The 17,353-nt window shown below is 40.6% G+C and overlaps 1 protein-coding gene across 4 annotated transcripts in view; it reads right to left on the bottom strand.

Annotated features, from left to right (window-relative positions):
- Window positions 1-17,353, bottom strand: part of gbf1 (golgi brefeldin A resistant guanine nucleotide exchange factor 1) — a 124,069-nt gene that overhangs the window by 104,738 nt on the left and 1,978 nt on the right. For all 4 annotated transcript variants that reach the window (XM_080739910.1, XM_080739912.1, XM_080739911.1 and 1 more), the window contains exons 2-3: window positions 15,219-15,322; window positions 12,624-12,690 (exon numbers count right to left, since the gene is read on the bottom strand). In XM_080739910.1, the coding sequence (XP_080596036.1) occupies window positions 12,624-12,690; window positions 15,219-15,314 (163 nt within the window). In that variant the 5' untranslated portion in view covers window positions 15,315-15,322. The remainder of the gene's footprint in view (window positions 1-12,623; window positions 12,691-15,218; window positions 15,323-17,353) is intronic.

Genomic DNA, 17,353 nt, shown 5'->3' with positions numbered 1-17,353 from the left:
CTTTTATGACTACTGAGTCAGAGGCGGTATAAAACCAGCATAACACTTGGTAGACCATATCAACCACTTCTCCACACACATCTCACTATTCATACCGATTGCCAAGTAAAGTCTAGCTTGATGGCAGCTGCTATCATCCGGGATCCACCTAATAATGAAAACCCAAGACCTGTTCTTAGAAATGTTTAACTCTGTGCCTCACTGAGGCATTAACCCTGGTGAGGTGCTAAGCTTTCCCCAACAAACAAGAAGAGATAAAAGGTTTGGAGCAGTGACAGACAGGACACTATCTAGTCTCTGTAATGGAAACCGTGGTCTCTGGTTTAGCTGCAAAGAAAAAGACTGAGTTAAACTTAGTTGCACACGGGTGTCCCGCACCGAAAATAGTCGATCTACAAGCCCAAAACGCATCGCAATGTGTTGTGAGCTTGTAGATCGGCTACTTTTGGTGTGCGACACCAGCGTGTAACCAAGAATAAATCAGGGTGATGCTTCACTATCTCTTTGGTGGGCAGCAGTAGTAAATTCCTGAAAGGGTGAAATACTTGTAACTGTAACCAAGGATGTGAGGCCAGACATGTTAGCTAAATGCTCAATGGCACAGCAGTTTAATCAATGTGTTTAGTTGATCAATAAGTTACTTATATTCTCCCTGTGTATACTGTAGATCAGTCTTTCCCCTAAGGGTACGCAGGGGTACTGCAGGGGGTACTTGATAAAAACTAGAAAATGAGAATATGTATTATGGTTATTAACCCATTTAGAACGGGTACACATTTTGTGTATCATTATTTTATGCTTTAACTATTGAAAAATAGCAGATATGCAAGCTCACAGCGCGGCACCGAGTGCCGCGCTGCGAGCTTGTAGATCTGCTATTTTTGAAAAGTCGTGAAGATTTGAATTTTGACCCGATTCTACAAGTGTTTTTTGAATCCTTCTAATTCTAGGCCTAAATGGGTTAATGACAAGTGTGGGTGAACCTGCTCATCTGTACATTCCTAAACCAAATTACATAAATTACATGACTAGTAGTAACTGTTATTGAATAGAAAGCAATGTTTATTGCCATTATGCTGTTTTTATTTTGAACGTATTGGCATTGGAACTGGACTTTTGATGTACATTCTGCTGTAGTCAGGGGAAGGGGGTACATGGCTTCGGAAATCAGTGTAAGAGGGTACTGCAGCCAAAAAAGATTGAGAACCACTGCTGTAGATGTAAGTGCAATTTCATTTTAAAATGAAAATTATTTCATTTTACGCTGAAGATGACACACTGTGATGCACTGTCAAAACGTGATTATTTGTCCCCCTGATGAAGACCTACCAAGGCCGAAGCATGTTGGTAGTTACCTTTTAAAAAATAAAAGCTTTTCCTCCTTATTACTCCGGACTCGTCCGGAGTGCCCGGATCATCTGTTGTTTTTCCCTTTGATTATATCTATGTTTGTTTGTTTGTTTGCACCCAATAAAAAAAAGTAATCTAAAGGTGGCATTAACCAACTTTATTGCCACATCAAACATTTACAGATGTAACTTTACATTCTTAATGTACATGATGATACTAAAATGATTAACCTGTAGTTAACACAGTAGATGTGCAAAGAGTTCATGTGAGGCCAATTCCTTTCTTGCAGAATGTCGTCGTGAGCACATATATTTGCATAAGTGATTGGGGCGAAATGAATTATGGCCGTTCTTCTCAGCATTTGCCAGCTACATTCTGCTGCTTCAATTGGGAGTGATATATGCGCGGATATCAGGTGGCAGAGGAGAGCGGGGGCCTAAAAGGGTGCAGTCATTTCCCACGTGCACAGGCTGCGACCCTCAGAGGCCTAGCTATGTCTGCCTGAGCGCAGCTGGGTGGTTGAGATGACACACACACACTTGACCTTGAACTGTGATTGAGAGCGAGCGCGTGTGTGTGCTCACTCTTGATGATTGACAAGACAGTAAAATGAGATGAATTAGTGAGGCTGTCAGTAATGCCCGGATTAGCCCTTATGAAAACAATAGGAGAAAAATCAAAATCAATCAATCGAAACTCAAAATCACAATTATAACACTGTAATGGTATAATTAAGCATGGGCTTTTGAACAAGTTCCACTTTGCCAGACTGTATAAAAGGCCATATTTTAAACTTTTTAAAAGTAATTCATCTCCTGCCTAATTTCTGCCATACCGCACAAAATTATCTCTGCTTTGTCCTTTGCTTAGGGGACAGCGAAATAATTATTTGAAAGGTCAGCTGGCATGTGATCAAATCATCCTCCACAACGTTCGTTCTGCAAATCCACTGCCATGCCCCCCATCCCACCCTCCCAACCCACCTCCCGATATCTACCTCTGGGGCCGTGCTGGTGATTCGAGTCAATTAGAGGTGTGCTTGTGAATTTCGTTAGTGTTTGGAGAAAAAAAAGGGAGAAAGCTGTCAGTCAAAAAGGCTGCCCTGGCTTTGGATCTGGTGGGTGTCGGAATCTCTAAACCTGTATTTGTATGAATAAAAATGAAGGGATTTAGGGCCGACAGCTTCCTCTGCAGACTTGTCAAAAATCTGACCTTCGCTATAAGGGAGAGGGGGATTGATGGGGAAGGAGGGCAGAAAAAAAAGAATTGAAGATTTAAAAAGCTGAGGCCGGGACTGACTTCTGCATAACAAAGGTAGACGAGAAGAAAAAAAAAAAAGACAAGGGAGCGCGAGAAGGAATAAGATATATTTCTGAATGCTGTTCAACGAACATTTCCTATTCTCTAAGGTATGGTCTACCAATAATACAAATCCACAGAATTATTCAACGGGGGATTGAGACAGATTTGTCTTTTTGTAGATCCTATATGGAATATTGGCAATGTCATGGGAGAGGTGGAACACTCAATATATTGCTGGGGGGAGGGGGGACATGCTTGATGTTAAAGAACCCCCTAATGTTTATGGCTTTTTATGGGTTCAAACCTGAGAAGTGGACTCAAATGGAGAGTTCATCCTTACTGAGACAGCACAAATCATATCTCAGTGCCAATTGTCACTATTAGTTGCTTGTTTGCAATTCCAGTGCAGTGCCAGGATTAGACAAGACATGCCCACATGGCCAGGCCTGTCATCACATGGGCTACTGGTCCATTTAGCCAAATGTTCACCGACTAGTGCACAGCAGCATCGTTTCATTCTGTTCCAGTGAAGACCTAGCATATCTGAAGAGCACACTGTCAATCTGTGTGGAAAAAATAAATACAAATGTAAAAATAAGGCATGTTGGATGTCTAATAGATAATAATCTATCATACCAAGATACTGCATGAAAATAAAAAAAAGAATGAGCCTGTCTGTCTGATTACACTTCCTGCTACGGGGTATACACAAGTTAACAACAGTCTTCCTATTCCGCATTTATGCCACAATGGTGCACATTTCTGTACACTAATATGTGTCTCTTCCTACTGTCTGTCAGAAATTCTCTTCTCTGTTTTATCTACTCACTCTGCTTTTTGACCGGAAAGCCCCATCTCATTAGTTTATAATAATAGGGGCAAGAAGGTTCTTTTAGAGTTAGCAAACAAGCAGTTCAGATGTAAAGACAGATGCCAACCGCAAAGCTGTGGAAAGCACTCAATTATATGGGTCTAATGAGCTTAGGGATGGAAGATTAGGCATTAGGTCCAATCCAAAACATCCCATCCAAATATGAGGCATGGGTTCTGCTTTCTGATGATGAGGTAGAGCGGCTGGGCTAGGTGGGGATGAGGCACCGCAACACATGTTCCACTGTTGGCCCAACTTCTCTAACTGTGCCCTCTTTGTTTGAAAATCAAGCGAAAACCTCCCGTCTTCCAGAAGTTATAGGAAACTCACACCCCCCCTTTTCAGAAAGAGAGACAACACTTCCTTTCCCAGAACAATTTATCTCTCTGCTTGACAAGACTCCCTGCTATATTTACCCAACTAAAATTGCAGATGATATACTTCCAGCTGCACTGCTCACCAGCGCCATAGCACATGGCCCTGCCAATCACACTGGGCAGAACAAGAGGAGGCAGAATTGTGGGACCTTCAACAACGGAATGGAGGAGGGGGGAGTTGAAGCAAGAGAGAGTGAGGGTGGGGGGGTGGGGGCACAGGGGAGAACGCTCGAGCCAGAAAGAGAAAGAATATAAGAGAGAAAAGGGTCTGAGAAACCTTATGGGGACTAATCCACATTTCCTTCACTGGTTGGCTTTTGTTGTTAGAAGGAGCTACGATACACACCACAGAGTGAATGGAATTACTGGGCTTTCATTAAGCAGACAGCTGGGCCACGAGGAACCCTCAGAGCAGCAGCACAACACAGCCCACCCGGAAGATTTCACACAGAAATATTGTTGGGTGTGTGTGTAGAGATAGAAGGAAGAGAGAACGATAAAGGCCTAGGTGTGTATCTGTTTGGGGGGGGGGGGGGGGGGGGGGTTATGCTGCTGCTGCTGCTGCTGCAAAAAAAAAAAGATCAGTGTGTCAAGCACACAATTCAGCTCGGACCTGGTTTTGTGATTTCCAATGTGTCTCATAACAAAGACATTCAAGTAAATGGATGCAACAAGGGTTCTACATATCCTATATAGGAACTCATTAATGATTTCATTATATAAATCCTATTAAATTAAACAAAGGTTAATGGAATATAAATATAAATGACGTTATGGAAAGCAGTACATACCAAGTCCCCTTTTCAAATACATTTAACCTACAAGCCAGTAGTAATGGTATAAGTATGGCACAGATAATAACAGCACATTTGCACCATGATGCTGGTAGCCATGGCAAACTAAAAAGGCTTTTTGTGATCTGAGGGTGAGAAGGGAGGAGGCTGGAAGTTGTGAAAGAGGAAGGGAGTAAAAAAAAAAAAAAAAAAGGCTGCAGATTCCTACCAGGCCCCTGGCACAGCCGTGCCTGTCCATCTCATAGCAGCAGAGGCATTCCCCAGAGGAAGGGAGCACTAGGGTTGTGTGGCTGGAGGGGTGGGGGAGGCATTGAGACCATGGCTGTTGGGACTCCATATGTTGCATCTCTCCCATTGCTTGCGGCTGCTACAACTCTGACTTGTTGGTTTGTGGGAGCTGCCTGGAGTGGACTCCCATTGCAAAGGCATGACGACATAGGGCTGACCACGGAGCTGGCTTGGTTGGTCTGAGGGCTGTCAGCTAGCGCCACTCCATTTACACAGGCTGGCACTCACACATGATCAATCACCACCACACATGGTGATAGAGAAATAGGCAAAACACTGAGGTCATGTTCAATCTTTACACTAAGCTAGAGATCTTTACTGTTCCAAGTAACATCAAACAAGGAAACAGATATAATCTCATGATAAAAAAAAAACTGCTGGCAAACGACTAGTAACATTCTTACCAAAGAAACAATTAGGAAAGGTGACTGCATTTTCTCTACTATCTTCAAGTAATGCAAATTGATTTTACTGCTATTAAAATAAGAATTATTTCTTATTTTAATTTAATGTTAAGTCTCTACACCATAAGAGAGATATTGCATAACCTGTCACACAATGAAAGCTTCGCCCCCAAGCGGGTGAAACTCTTGAGCAGTGACAGGGAAACAAAGTTTCATAGGGCGGATTCACACTGCAATCCGTTTGATTAGAACTGATTCTGAAAACGGTTGCTGGTTCACGCTGGCCAGCATTCACATTGGCAGACCTTCTGGCCTCCCTGGAGATCACTAGCACTATACAGCCCGGTCCTATAGGTGGCGGTATGCACATAGTGTCATCAACTATGCGACATTGCTGATGGTGGTTGCCAATAAATTCAGGCACGAAAGTTGGTGTAACAATTCAATGACGCGCGACAGCGCAGTGTGGAACATTGTTGCAGTGGTCTTGGGTCTCGCACCCCCCACACCTCGACAAGACAAACAAGCCTATTTGCATATCAATTGACCTGTATAGTAGGTGTCGCTGATCTACAAGCTCACACTGACCTCGCATCCGCGACGCGTTGTGAGCTTGTAGATCTGCTATTTTCCAGGTGCATAAACGTGCAGAATGATGAGCGAGACATGCAGCGCAGCGCACGTTATTATTTTAATTATTTAATAATCAACATGGCCTACAATTGAAACGCTTGTGGCTTAATATTCACATTAATGGCACGTCAAGCAGGCACAGCAGTGCACAAGCAGTGCCAAGGAATCTATAACATCGAAACAAAAGTCAGGGATAAAGGAATACTTTTAGGCTATTTTCTATCAACAGCGGTAAGTCATTTTCGGTTTGTTTTCATGGTTTAACAGTTCATGGTTTAACTTGTAGGCTAGTGCTTTCTCTTTCTGCTTTTCTTTCCCGGCGGGCGACAGCGCACACGCATGCATGCATGCACGCACCAAGCCCCCCCCCCCCCCCCCCCCGCTGTAAATCTGATCCCAGAGCAGCATTATCATCTCACAGTTACAGCCATACTTCATGTCGCTGCCTCGCGGCTAATAACGGACCTGAATCTGATCCTAGGTCAGCCTAAACAGCACAGCAGTGACAGCAAACAACTACACGCATACGCATTGATTGATTCATTGATTGCTTGCTTTACGGTTTGCATAAAAAGCAAAAAGTACACACACGTCACACACACAGTAGGCTACGGGTCCTATTGGGTCCTCTCGGGTTATACACATGATGATTACAGTCCCGTGTTCCAAATGTTTTAACGGAGCGCCGGTTCTGGCCGTCCCGTCTCACTTTCACCCCTGCGCTCAGTGCGCTGGTGCGAGACAATAAATAACTGTTCGCCAATTGCTACTTCTCCCAATTGGAAGTACATGACACCAGTCCAGCGAACCACAGTAGTAGGCTAACTGGTGATATAAAACATATAAACGAATTTTAGAAGACAGTCCTACAAGCAAGCAATCTCTCTGTGAGACGAAGTCGCTGATCCCATGCCATGGCCATGTCGACAACTGTTACCCAGTGTTTATTTGTGCCGACGGCTGACTCGTCGACATTATATGAGGTCACGTTCAACATCAATACCGTTTTTGAGGCTGATTGCTTCACACTGCAGTGCACCGGTCTTGAGGTCGCACAATGCAGTGTCGAGACTACCTCTTGAGGTGGTTTCGAGGCTATCCGGTACTGAGGAAAACCGGACGCTTCACACTGTCAAAACCGGTTTAAACATCTGCCAAGTAGCCTCGAGACCGGTCTCGAGACCACAGTGTGAATCCGCCCATAGACAGGCTTTTCTATCTCTGTATATGATTATGTTTAAGGATTATTACATAGTGCAGCAAGTAACCAAAACAATCGTTCAGTTTGTGATAAAAGCATGAAATTTGGTACACTTATAGCCAAAGGCATTCCGAAAAGATTTGGATATGGAGGCATCATGAATTTTCAACATGGCGCCCATGGCAGCCATTTTTCAAAATGGCCACCAGCAACGACTATTTTATTATGAGTAATGGATATAATATGATATTTTAGACATATGTATCATACATAGTACTTGGTAAATGTATTTTGAATAATTTAAAAGTTGTCATTGAATATTCAAGATGGCCGCCATTTTTCAAGATGGCAGCAGTCACTTGTATGACTGTCTGATATGGGTGATCTCGGTGTCAAATCAGTCATTTTTTATGATGCAGAATTCAAATTTGGAACTTTGGAATTGGCCAGAAGCTTCCTTCTATCTTTCAAGATGGCAGCCATATGGCCAAAATCAAAATTATAATTGCAAGAAAATAGAGTTATTAACTATTTCATTGGAATTACATTTTGATCCAATAAATGTAACAAGCCCTATATCAGCAAAAAACTGAACCCTTCGATGAATGGAAATGTAATATAGTGGATGTTGAAACACAGCCAGGGCATCACTGCTGTGAAACTCAGCATGGGGTTCAGTGCCAGCTAAATATACTTCGCTTAATAATGCCATAGTTTCTGTTATTAATGTGCTGGTTGTGGTGATAGTTTAGTGGTAGCAGGCCTGGAATATCATCATTTTAGGGGCAAGGCCCCTTTTGAGGCCACAAAGGCTAAATGTCAGGGCAGGAAGGCCATCAAATAAAACACGATTTTAGTCCAAATTGTTGAATTTAAGTGTTAGGGATGATAACCTATGCAATGAAATAGATTAATGATGGTATTTACACTCTGATCCATGCTCAGCTATGCACCAATCAAAGTCACTGGATTGGTTTAAAGATGCAGACTCAGGGGAGTTAAGATTTCAGAAAAAACACTGGTGTCTACATGACAAGAAAGAGACACCAGTGTCTACTGTCTACATATTGACAAGTAGGAGACAGAGGAGAAAGTGGTACAGTCAGCTGGGGGCATTTAGGCCTCTGTGGCCTCAGGTCATACCCTTGTTTTGAGGGGCACAAGACCAAACTGAGGGGCAACAGAGTCCATGGCCTTCATGGCCGCCCTGAGTGGTAGTGTAGTTTAGTTTCCTAAATGCTATATAATTTTAGTCCCACATGTAGTTTACATTAGATGTAGTTAGATAGCTGCACCTGAATGGAAAGGGTGTGCCAGTGTGGAAGAGCTGAGCCACGGTTAACAGGGCTTTGTATGACTTTCACATAGCTACCCAGATGGTGTACAGATCGCACAGGAATGAAATGGTACTGGATGAACGATCCTGCTAGGTGTAGGGCTAGGTGTCTTATCCGAACCTAGTTCCCATATCCCATACTTGAATGTGTTTCCATGTAGTAAAAGGTGGTAAAGGATAGTCGCTCTGCCTACTGCAAACATGTTTTTTGTTTGATGAGAAAATGTACAAGAAATTCAGATAGATAGAAACATCTATCAATAGAGAGAAAGAGACGGACGGACGGACGGACGGACGGACGGACGGATGGATGGATAAAGGTAGAGATTTCCATATCCGTTGCAATAGCAATAACAATAGACATAATAATAACAATAATACTATCTGGATTGTATATAGTGCTTTTACACTACAGTACAGCACAGTAAGGTACACAACAGTACAGTATATAGCGCTTTTACACTACAGTACACCACAGTAAGGTACAGTACACTATACTACAGTACAGTAATGTACAGTACACTATAGTACAGTAAGGTACAGTACAGTACAGTACAGTACAGTAAGGACAGTACAGTACAGTACAGTACAGTACAGTACAGTACAGTACATTGCAGTACAGTACAGTTAGGTCAGTACAGTACAGTACAGTAAGGTACAGTACAGTAAGGACAGTACAGCACAGTACAGTAAGGTACAGTACACTATACTATAGTACAGTACAGTAATGTACAGTACAGTACAGTACAGTAAGGATTGTACAGTACAGTACAGTAAGGTACAGTACAGTACAGTGCAGTACAGTTAGGTCAGTACAGTACAGTACAGTAAGGTACAGTACACTACAGTATAGTAAGGAAGTGGACACAAACTCTAGAGGTGAGCAGCACGAAGGGCCGCAAACTTCTATTACTATTCTATTACATTTCCATTCATCAAATGGTTCATTTGTTGCTGACGTAGGGATTGTTATGTTTATTGGATCAAAAAGAAATCCAATAAAATAGATAATAGCTCTATTTTCTTGCAATTATAATTTAGATTTTGGCCATATGGCTGCCATCTTTAAAGAAACAGTGATAATATACTGTACTGTATATACAGTAGCCTGTGCAGTGAGATAGAAGGAAGTTTTTGGCCAATTCCAAAGTTCCAAATTTGAATTCTGCGCCATAAAAAATGACTGATTTGACACAGAGATCACCCATATCAGTCATACAAGTGACAGCTGCCATCTTGAAAAATGGCGGCCATCTTGAATATTCAATTCAATGACTTTTAAATTATACAAAAGGCATTTACCAAGTACTATGTATGGTAAATATGTCTAAACTATCATATTATATCCATTACTCCTAAGAAAACAGTTGTTGCTAGCAGCCATTTTGAAAAATGGCTGCCATGGGCGCCATGTTGAAAATTCATGATGCCTCCATATCCAAATCTTTTCGGAATGCCTTTGGCTACAAGTGTACCAAATTTCATGCTTTTATCACAAACTGAACGATTCCTTCAGATTCTGGAGCTAACATCTTGGACTAACAGTAGAAAGCCAAGATGTAGCATCATGTACCAGTCCAGCATATAGCCCCGTTCAGGACCATCATAACACACTGCTTAGGCAAATGGGGCATACCAACATTTAACGCCAAATAAACACGAGAAAATACTGATCATAAAACCCTTAGCCCAACCACTTATCTAAGCTTAATGTAAAATCCCTGCCTAAAAATATCACAAAAAGCCATCCTGAAATACTAAAATTGTTTCAGGGTGACTCAATAGCCAAATAGTTAGTCTACCGTTCTTATCTTTGTTGTTAGTACAACAACCTACCAAACAACTTTTCGTTGTTTAAAGTTGCAATCTCTGTAATCTAGTACATGCTAATACTATTTAGTGTTGTTTTGTGAAAGTATCTTACAAGATATACAGAAGAAATTCTATGTGAATTTAAGAATTCATCAGCCAGGTGTACTTTGCAGAAGTAATAATGGGGGAAATTATAAATTAACTTGTCACAGTATATAAAACAAGACATTCCAGGCTGAATTGGAGACCATTTTTAATGTTATGATAGTGTCTGTCTATATTGACTTTTTGACAATATGGGCATATTTTCTTTGGCAATGCAGTTGAATAAAGCTTGTTTGGTTGCAAGGACCAAAAATGACAGGGCACAATTACATAAATACTCTGATCTACCCTAAATTATTGTTTTTAAAAACGAATGCAAAGACTTTAGAACGGTCCTTCCTATTGTTGAGACAGTATCAGGATTGGTTTTCAAAGCAGTGGGCATAAGTGTGTCAACGGCCGTTTTCTCTGCTGTTCTAGCCCCTACATTGAATTATGGGTAGGCTAGGCGTAGGCGTTTTGGCTATGCAAGACTAGAATATCATTTGTAAATTGAGATTTTGGCTATCTTCTATAAGAAACCAATTAACACTGTTAAAGGTAGCAAAGCATACAGTGAGAAGAATTTGACATGAATGATTTCAGTGTGTTGACCTCTGATGTCCACATGCAAAAGTCCCCGTAACATTTACCTTCATGGACTTGCTCATTATGAGGAACTTGGGTTAAAAAGATAAACAAACAGCAGTATCACTTCTGTAGGACGTGTTAAAATGATCTAGTGGAGAAAAAGCCCACGCACAGTAAGATGTTGAGAGAGATAATATTGACCAATGTGAAAGGCCAGGACATTTCTCTGTGGTAATGTGCTGAGTACACCTGATTAAATATGATCTTCTACTTCACAGAAGGGGGGAAAAGGCGACATTGTGATCGCAATCATCCCAACTGACTGAGGTTTATCCACATACACTGAAAAATCCTAAAAAGTCCTTAAGGTATTTACAAACTGGCAGTGTGAGAAAAATAATCACCATCTCCCCATCAGTTTGGGGGTCCCCGGCCTGAAAACGTTGAAGACCCCTGCCCTAGAGACATCTACTCCAAGGGGCCTGCACTGCATAAGGGTCCATTTGGTTCCATTTGTATACTCTCAAGGTTAAAGTGAGTTCTTGTAATGTGTTGAAAATACAGAGGAAATGGAAAGAAAAACAAAGAAATGAAAGAAAACAACTCCGTTTTTGGGGATCTATACAAATAGAACTGATCTTTCTGCATAATGGGAACAGCAGAGTAAATAGTTTGCGATCAGAAACAACAACAAAAACAGACAAAACGTGACAATGACAAATTAACCTTGGGAAGAGCAACAGGAAGAAGATAAGACTTACCTGCTATATCTACTCATCATGCTGGTGAAGTGTGCTTATCAAACATGATTATGATCCCCTCTAATAGAGGGTAACATCTGAGTTCATTGATACAATCATCAATTCCGACAAATCTTTTGGACAGTCCAGCTACACATATTTGCTGATTTTGCTTGGTGACAGTGGCTCACAGATGTGAAGTGTGGTTTTTAAAACATGATTTTGAATTTGATCCCCTCGAATGAGGGCAACATCTAAATTTATTGATACATCAATTCTGACAAATGTTTGGAACAGTCCAACTACATGTCATAGCCACATCTTGCCTTTGTTTCAGCCATCAGCATGATAGCATCTGTGATTGATAATACAAAGGTCAGCAGGTACGCAACACCCATCGCCAACCCTCTCAACCTCTTGAACCTAGCGTCACCTAGTTGGCATAATTGTCAAAAATAGATCTACAAGCTCACAACACATCGCCACCCAACATCTTGTGAGCTTGTAAATCTGTAAATCATTTTCAGTTCTAGAGATTAGGTCAAGGATAGATACCTGAGGGACTCTAAGTCTAAGTGGTTAAACTGTCAAATTTGGATCTCTCTAGCAGTTCAACAAGTCTACAAACACTTTGTCAAATAAGTTTAAATTAGATCTTAGAATCATAACTAATAATTACAATGTCACGTCATAATTATTACATTATGCCAGGAGAAATATATACCGCTTTCACAAGACTGAGTTTCTGTCCATATACTGTAGACTGAAATAACATATTATGTAGGTTTAGGTTTCCTAGACTGTCACTGCACACATGATCTATAACAAAAAGCATCATACCTTTTATGTTGTTGAGTATCTCTTTGAGTTGCCCGAAGCTATTAAGTAATGGATCCTGTTCTTCATCCTATGCAGACAGAAAGAAATGACAAACAATGACAGCAGAGAAAATGTTAGCATGAGAGGACATTCAAGAACAGTTGTTGGGTGGTACAGTAGTTCTGCGGATGAGCATAGGGCTCAGGTTAGATCACTCTCACCATAGTTGTACTAGCTGCTACAAAGACCTGCTGAACCATAACAGACAGGCTATAACAAAAGATATCCATCATGCCTAGCGGAGACATCTTGGCCCCTACAAGCTACCAGGTATCATTATGTCATATGATAATGTATTATAGTAATATAAGAGATGGTACAATATGAAGGTTACATACAGTATAAACAACCATAATAACAATATAGTATAATGTATAATTCTTCCTCTGTTGAATCTTATTAATTTCATGAAAGTAAGAAAGTTAAATGTATGCTTCTACAAACCCAATGTTTAATGTTTTTTGCAACTTTTTTTACACACCATTGGAAGAGACCACTCCCATCAAGACAGAAATGTTTCATTATGGGAATGGGATCAAGGTGATCACTCACACTCTTCAGTCAGAATAACTTTCTATCAATTTGCAGTGACCCTTCCCTTTAAAAACAGGTGGACTCAAAACTATGCCAAGAGCACACAGCATGACAGAGCCCTCTGATGCCCTCAGTGTCAAGAGTCAAGCTTCCAGGCCTGTACCCTTTTCCTAGATGTACACAACCACACATGCTAGCTACACCACAAGATGACTGATCTAACCATAAAACTTTTTTCCCACATCTCTGTAGACCAGTGCCTTTGTTTTTTGTATACCTGAATTACTATCAAAATGTGCTTTTGCCTAGAACAGGGGTAGGCAAACTTAAATCAACAAAAGAGCCATTTTTGGCCCAAAGAAAATCTGTCTGGAGCAACAAATTATGTTTGCTTAATTTATTTATTCATGTTTTTTCCAGTCTTTCAATATTACCCTTTTTTTGTTTGCTAATTTGCTAATAAAATTTATTTAATGGGCAACGTTTCAGTCGTTCAGACCTTCATCGGGCATTGCCTGCTTGCCTTGTAGGTGAAGACAATGTGCAGGACTCCTTTCCTCTATTCATCTACTTCACTGTTCCGACGCGCCTGTCCTCGTAGCCTAGGTGTGCATAAGGACTTCTCCTCTAAATCTGTGTCCCTGTTCAAATCTCTTAGTTACATAAATATCATTCATGTTAAGTAGTTATGCTTATTTGTTGAAATGATGAGAATCGATATGGTCATTTAGCGCCCTGGGTGTCCTCTCAGCACAGACAAAGCAATCGCACAAATCTCTTGTGGACTGCCACCGCACAGCGTGTTTTTAAACAAGCTATTTATTTCAGCCAATAATAAATATAGAGCATGCAGTTGTTCAACATTGATCATTATAGACAGGGCATGGAACACTTTGATAAATAGGTGTACCATTGGTCTTCACGGGGACGTGTAATGTGTGTATCCCCATTTCTGACATAGAGCGGCTCAGAGGAGCCATGCAGCGTTACCCTGTCTATAATAATCAATGTTGGAAAAACTACGTGATCTATAGGCTGATCTATTGGCTGAAATGAAAAGCTTTTAGCTTTTTCTTTCTTTTAGCTTTTGCTTTGAATGGGAGGTGTGTCATTGGTTCACTAGTTCGCTGGTGGAAGTTGGTTGACTGACAATTGGGGCTGGGACATAAATAGACAATAACAAATAAAGCAATCAAATAAATCAATAATATCAACCAGAGCTCTTGCTTTTAGGATAAATAAATACATAAAATAAGGAATCCTTTTTTTAAAAACAAGCTGTGGCAGTGTGGCATTGCGTGTATATCTCCCTTTCTCTCTGGCCAGCAAAGCCGCCCTGAGATGCGTTGAGTCCGCCTATAAGTTCATGGGGACATCGTCGGACAGGCTCGGAGACCCAGTTCACATGCACGATGTTGTGGTAACTAAGGTATTAGAAGGAATATATGTATTTTATATTGACAGATTTACAAATAAAAGACAAATTATGTTGAGGTCACTAGGGCTGTCATGATTATGACAATTTACATGACGATTAAGCTTTTAAGTTCCCCGTGGCAGATATGACACAAATTCACATAACCTAAATATACAAAGACATTACTGACTTTATACTTAAAAAAAGAACATTTATAGTGGAAATAGCCGATCTACAAGCTCACACGACACGTGACCTTGTAGATCTGCTATTTCTACTATTTTTGAAAATGTTTGAAAATATATGAAACATTTTCAACATGGAAACGATGACGAAGATTATGACAAAATAAGTGTGAATTATTGCGATTAGACGATTATTATGTAATAATTGCCATTGCCAATCAATCTGGATACGTCCCGCCTTCTGTTTTCAGACTGTTTTTAGAGAGACCATGTGACGTACAGTATCGTATATGATATTTTCGGGGCATGTCATAACACCTTTAAAACACCTTTAAAACAAAAACCGGCATGTCATAGAAACTAAGAAAGTCCTTGAATAATCTTTCATAAAAATCATAATATATAATAATAACAGCTTACCAAAGGAGTGTGGGTATTCCATCTGGAGTTTCTCTTGATGGCACCAACTACTGCACTAATCTCACCTTGGACAATGTAGATGTTTTTGTCCACCATCCTGGTTCCTAAGAAGAACAGAGGAAGGGTTGGTTGATTTTAGCTGAAAACTGTAGCAACTGTTATCAACACAGACAGAACATGTGAAAAAAATGTATTGACATCGAAACGTTGTCACTCTTGCCTGCACCCTGTAACAAATAAATAAGGCTCAAACAGTCTGTGTTTGCTCCAGTACATTCCTTCTGCATATTGAAGTCCCGTTCCTGAGATGCACCGGACCGGCCTGAACGAGGCTAGAGGCGCGGTGGACACTCTTCATGCAGAACATGTGAAAGATCTGACAGATACATCTTGGTCACATGACCACAGGGATAATGTGTCGTATTTGTGTAAGTTTTGGACAAAAGTAATGTAGCAAAAAGTGTGTTTTGAAGGAAAAGGGCCACCGTGCAGCCAATTTAAAAACATTTGTTCTTCCTTGGCCTACTGGTAGTGTGCATGCAAGTTTTCACGCAGATTGTCCGTCGAACACTGGCGGAGAATGAGATTAGCTGCACACAGACAGACAGACACACCAACAGACACATGGATGGCCAGGAGTGAAAATGACAGTACTGTTCCAATCTACAACACAGTCTAAACTACATTGTCTGCTACAGCTAGTGCCCTTTCAGTAAACTCTGACGGGACCATACTCAAGTTCCCTCAGCCTTATGTACTGTACCCTCAACCCTATGTTCCTTAAGCCCTATGTTCCCTCATCCCAAAACAGACCCTATGTTCCCTCATCCCAAAAAAAACCCTATGTTCCCTCATCCCAAGATAGACCATATGTTCACTCAGCCCTATGTAATATGTTGACTGTCTGTCTGTTTGTCTGAGATATTTTATAACAAGATATCTCTTGTTTTTTGTCAAAAAGAGACATGGCAATGGGCATGGCATGTCACAAAAAGTACATTTATGACTTTGTACAAGACAAATAGGCCAAAATCAAACTCATATAGCACCTCAAAAGACTTGGCCAGAAATGGTCACAGGGGAAGGAACAAGTCACAAGTGATTCACTTAAATAAGTTGAAGTTGACAAAATTCATTTGGGCCAATAGGGTTTATGGTGGTGGGCATGGCACTGAAACATTTTGTGAACACACTGCATTCTTTCTGGATGTCTGTGTGCTTCTGAACACATTTTCTAGTTCCAAAATGTTTTAACATTGTATGAGGTTGTACGTCATTATAATAACACAATATATTGTCATAACCACTATCGTTTTAGCTAAAATAATGATTTGGCGATCATCATAGGGAATATAGGCATGACCCCAACTCTGACGATGCTGACCGCCTGTCAACTGTGCAAGTTAAACAAGAAAGCCTAGTTATTTCTTGCATCCCCTGCAGCAGTTTATGCAGGCAAAATGGAATTAATTGATTGTATAGGAAAATGTTTAGGACCAGCTATATGTAATAGAATGTAATAATTCAATATGCCACAAAAAGCAAACACCAAGTCACAAAGTCAAGCACAGATGCCTCAATACAGCTGCCAACATCTGCAGAAGAATAAGATAGAATAGCATAAAACTGAGGTTATGTGGATAATGCCTCAAACCAATCTGGATAACCAAACAGTATCAGGATGTCATAATGCGCATATTTGAGAAGTGGGGTATCTTGAAATGGTTGGATTAACCTTTTGCCATGCCATGTCAGGCGCTAGAGACGATACACTTTGTTGCTGTCAAGCTGGAACCATGTATGTCCAAAACCATAACTTTTCAGGAAATAATAATTAAAAAAAAAGCTTTGTTCAAATTAATCCAATGTAGTACTTATTTAGTCACAGGCTCTTATTAATACTTTTGATTGGTTAAATATTTATAAAAGCCATAGACAGATTTAACCATGTCCAGCTGGTATCCCTATTTTGAGATAATATCATTATTTGCAAAGATTTCCAAACATAAACTATCTATAAGCTCACAATTACCTTGTAGATCACAGTGTAATACAACAATAGAGGCGAGCATTCATTTATAAAAAGAGCATAAAAAATGTATCTGGACATACAAGGTTTCCGCCTGACAGCAATG

This window comes from Nannobrachium achirus, assembly GCF_963921795.1.
Source record: "Nannobrachium achirus genome assembly, chromosome: 13".
Lineage (NCBI taxonomy): Eukaryota > Metazoa > Chordata > Actinopteri > Myctophiformes > Myctophidae > Nannobrachium > Nannobrachium achirus.
Note: the sequence above shows the minus strand (reverse complement) of the source record. Positions and strands in the feature narration are given on the sequence as shown.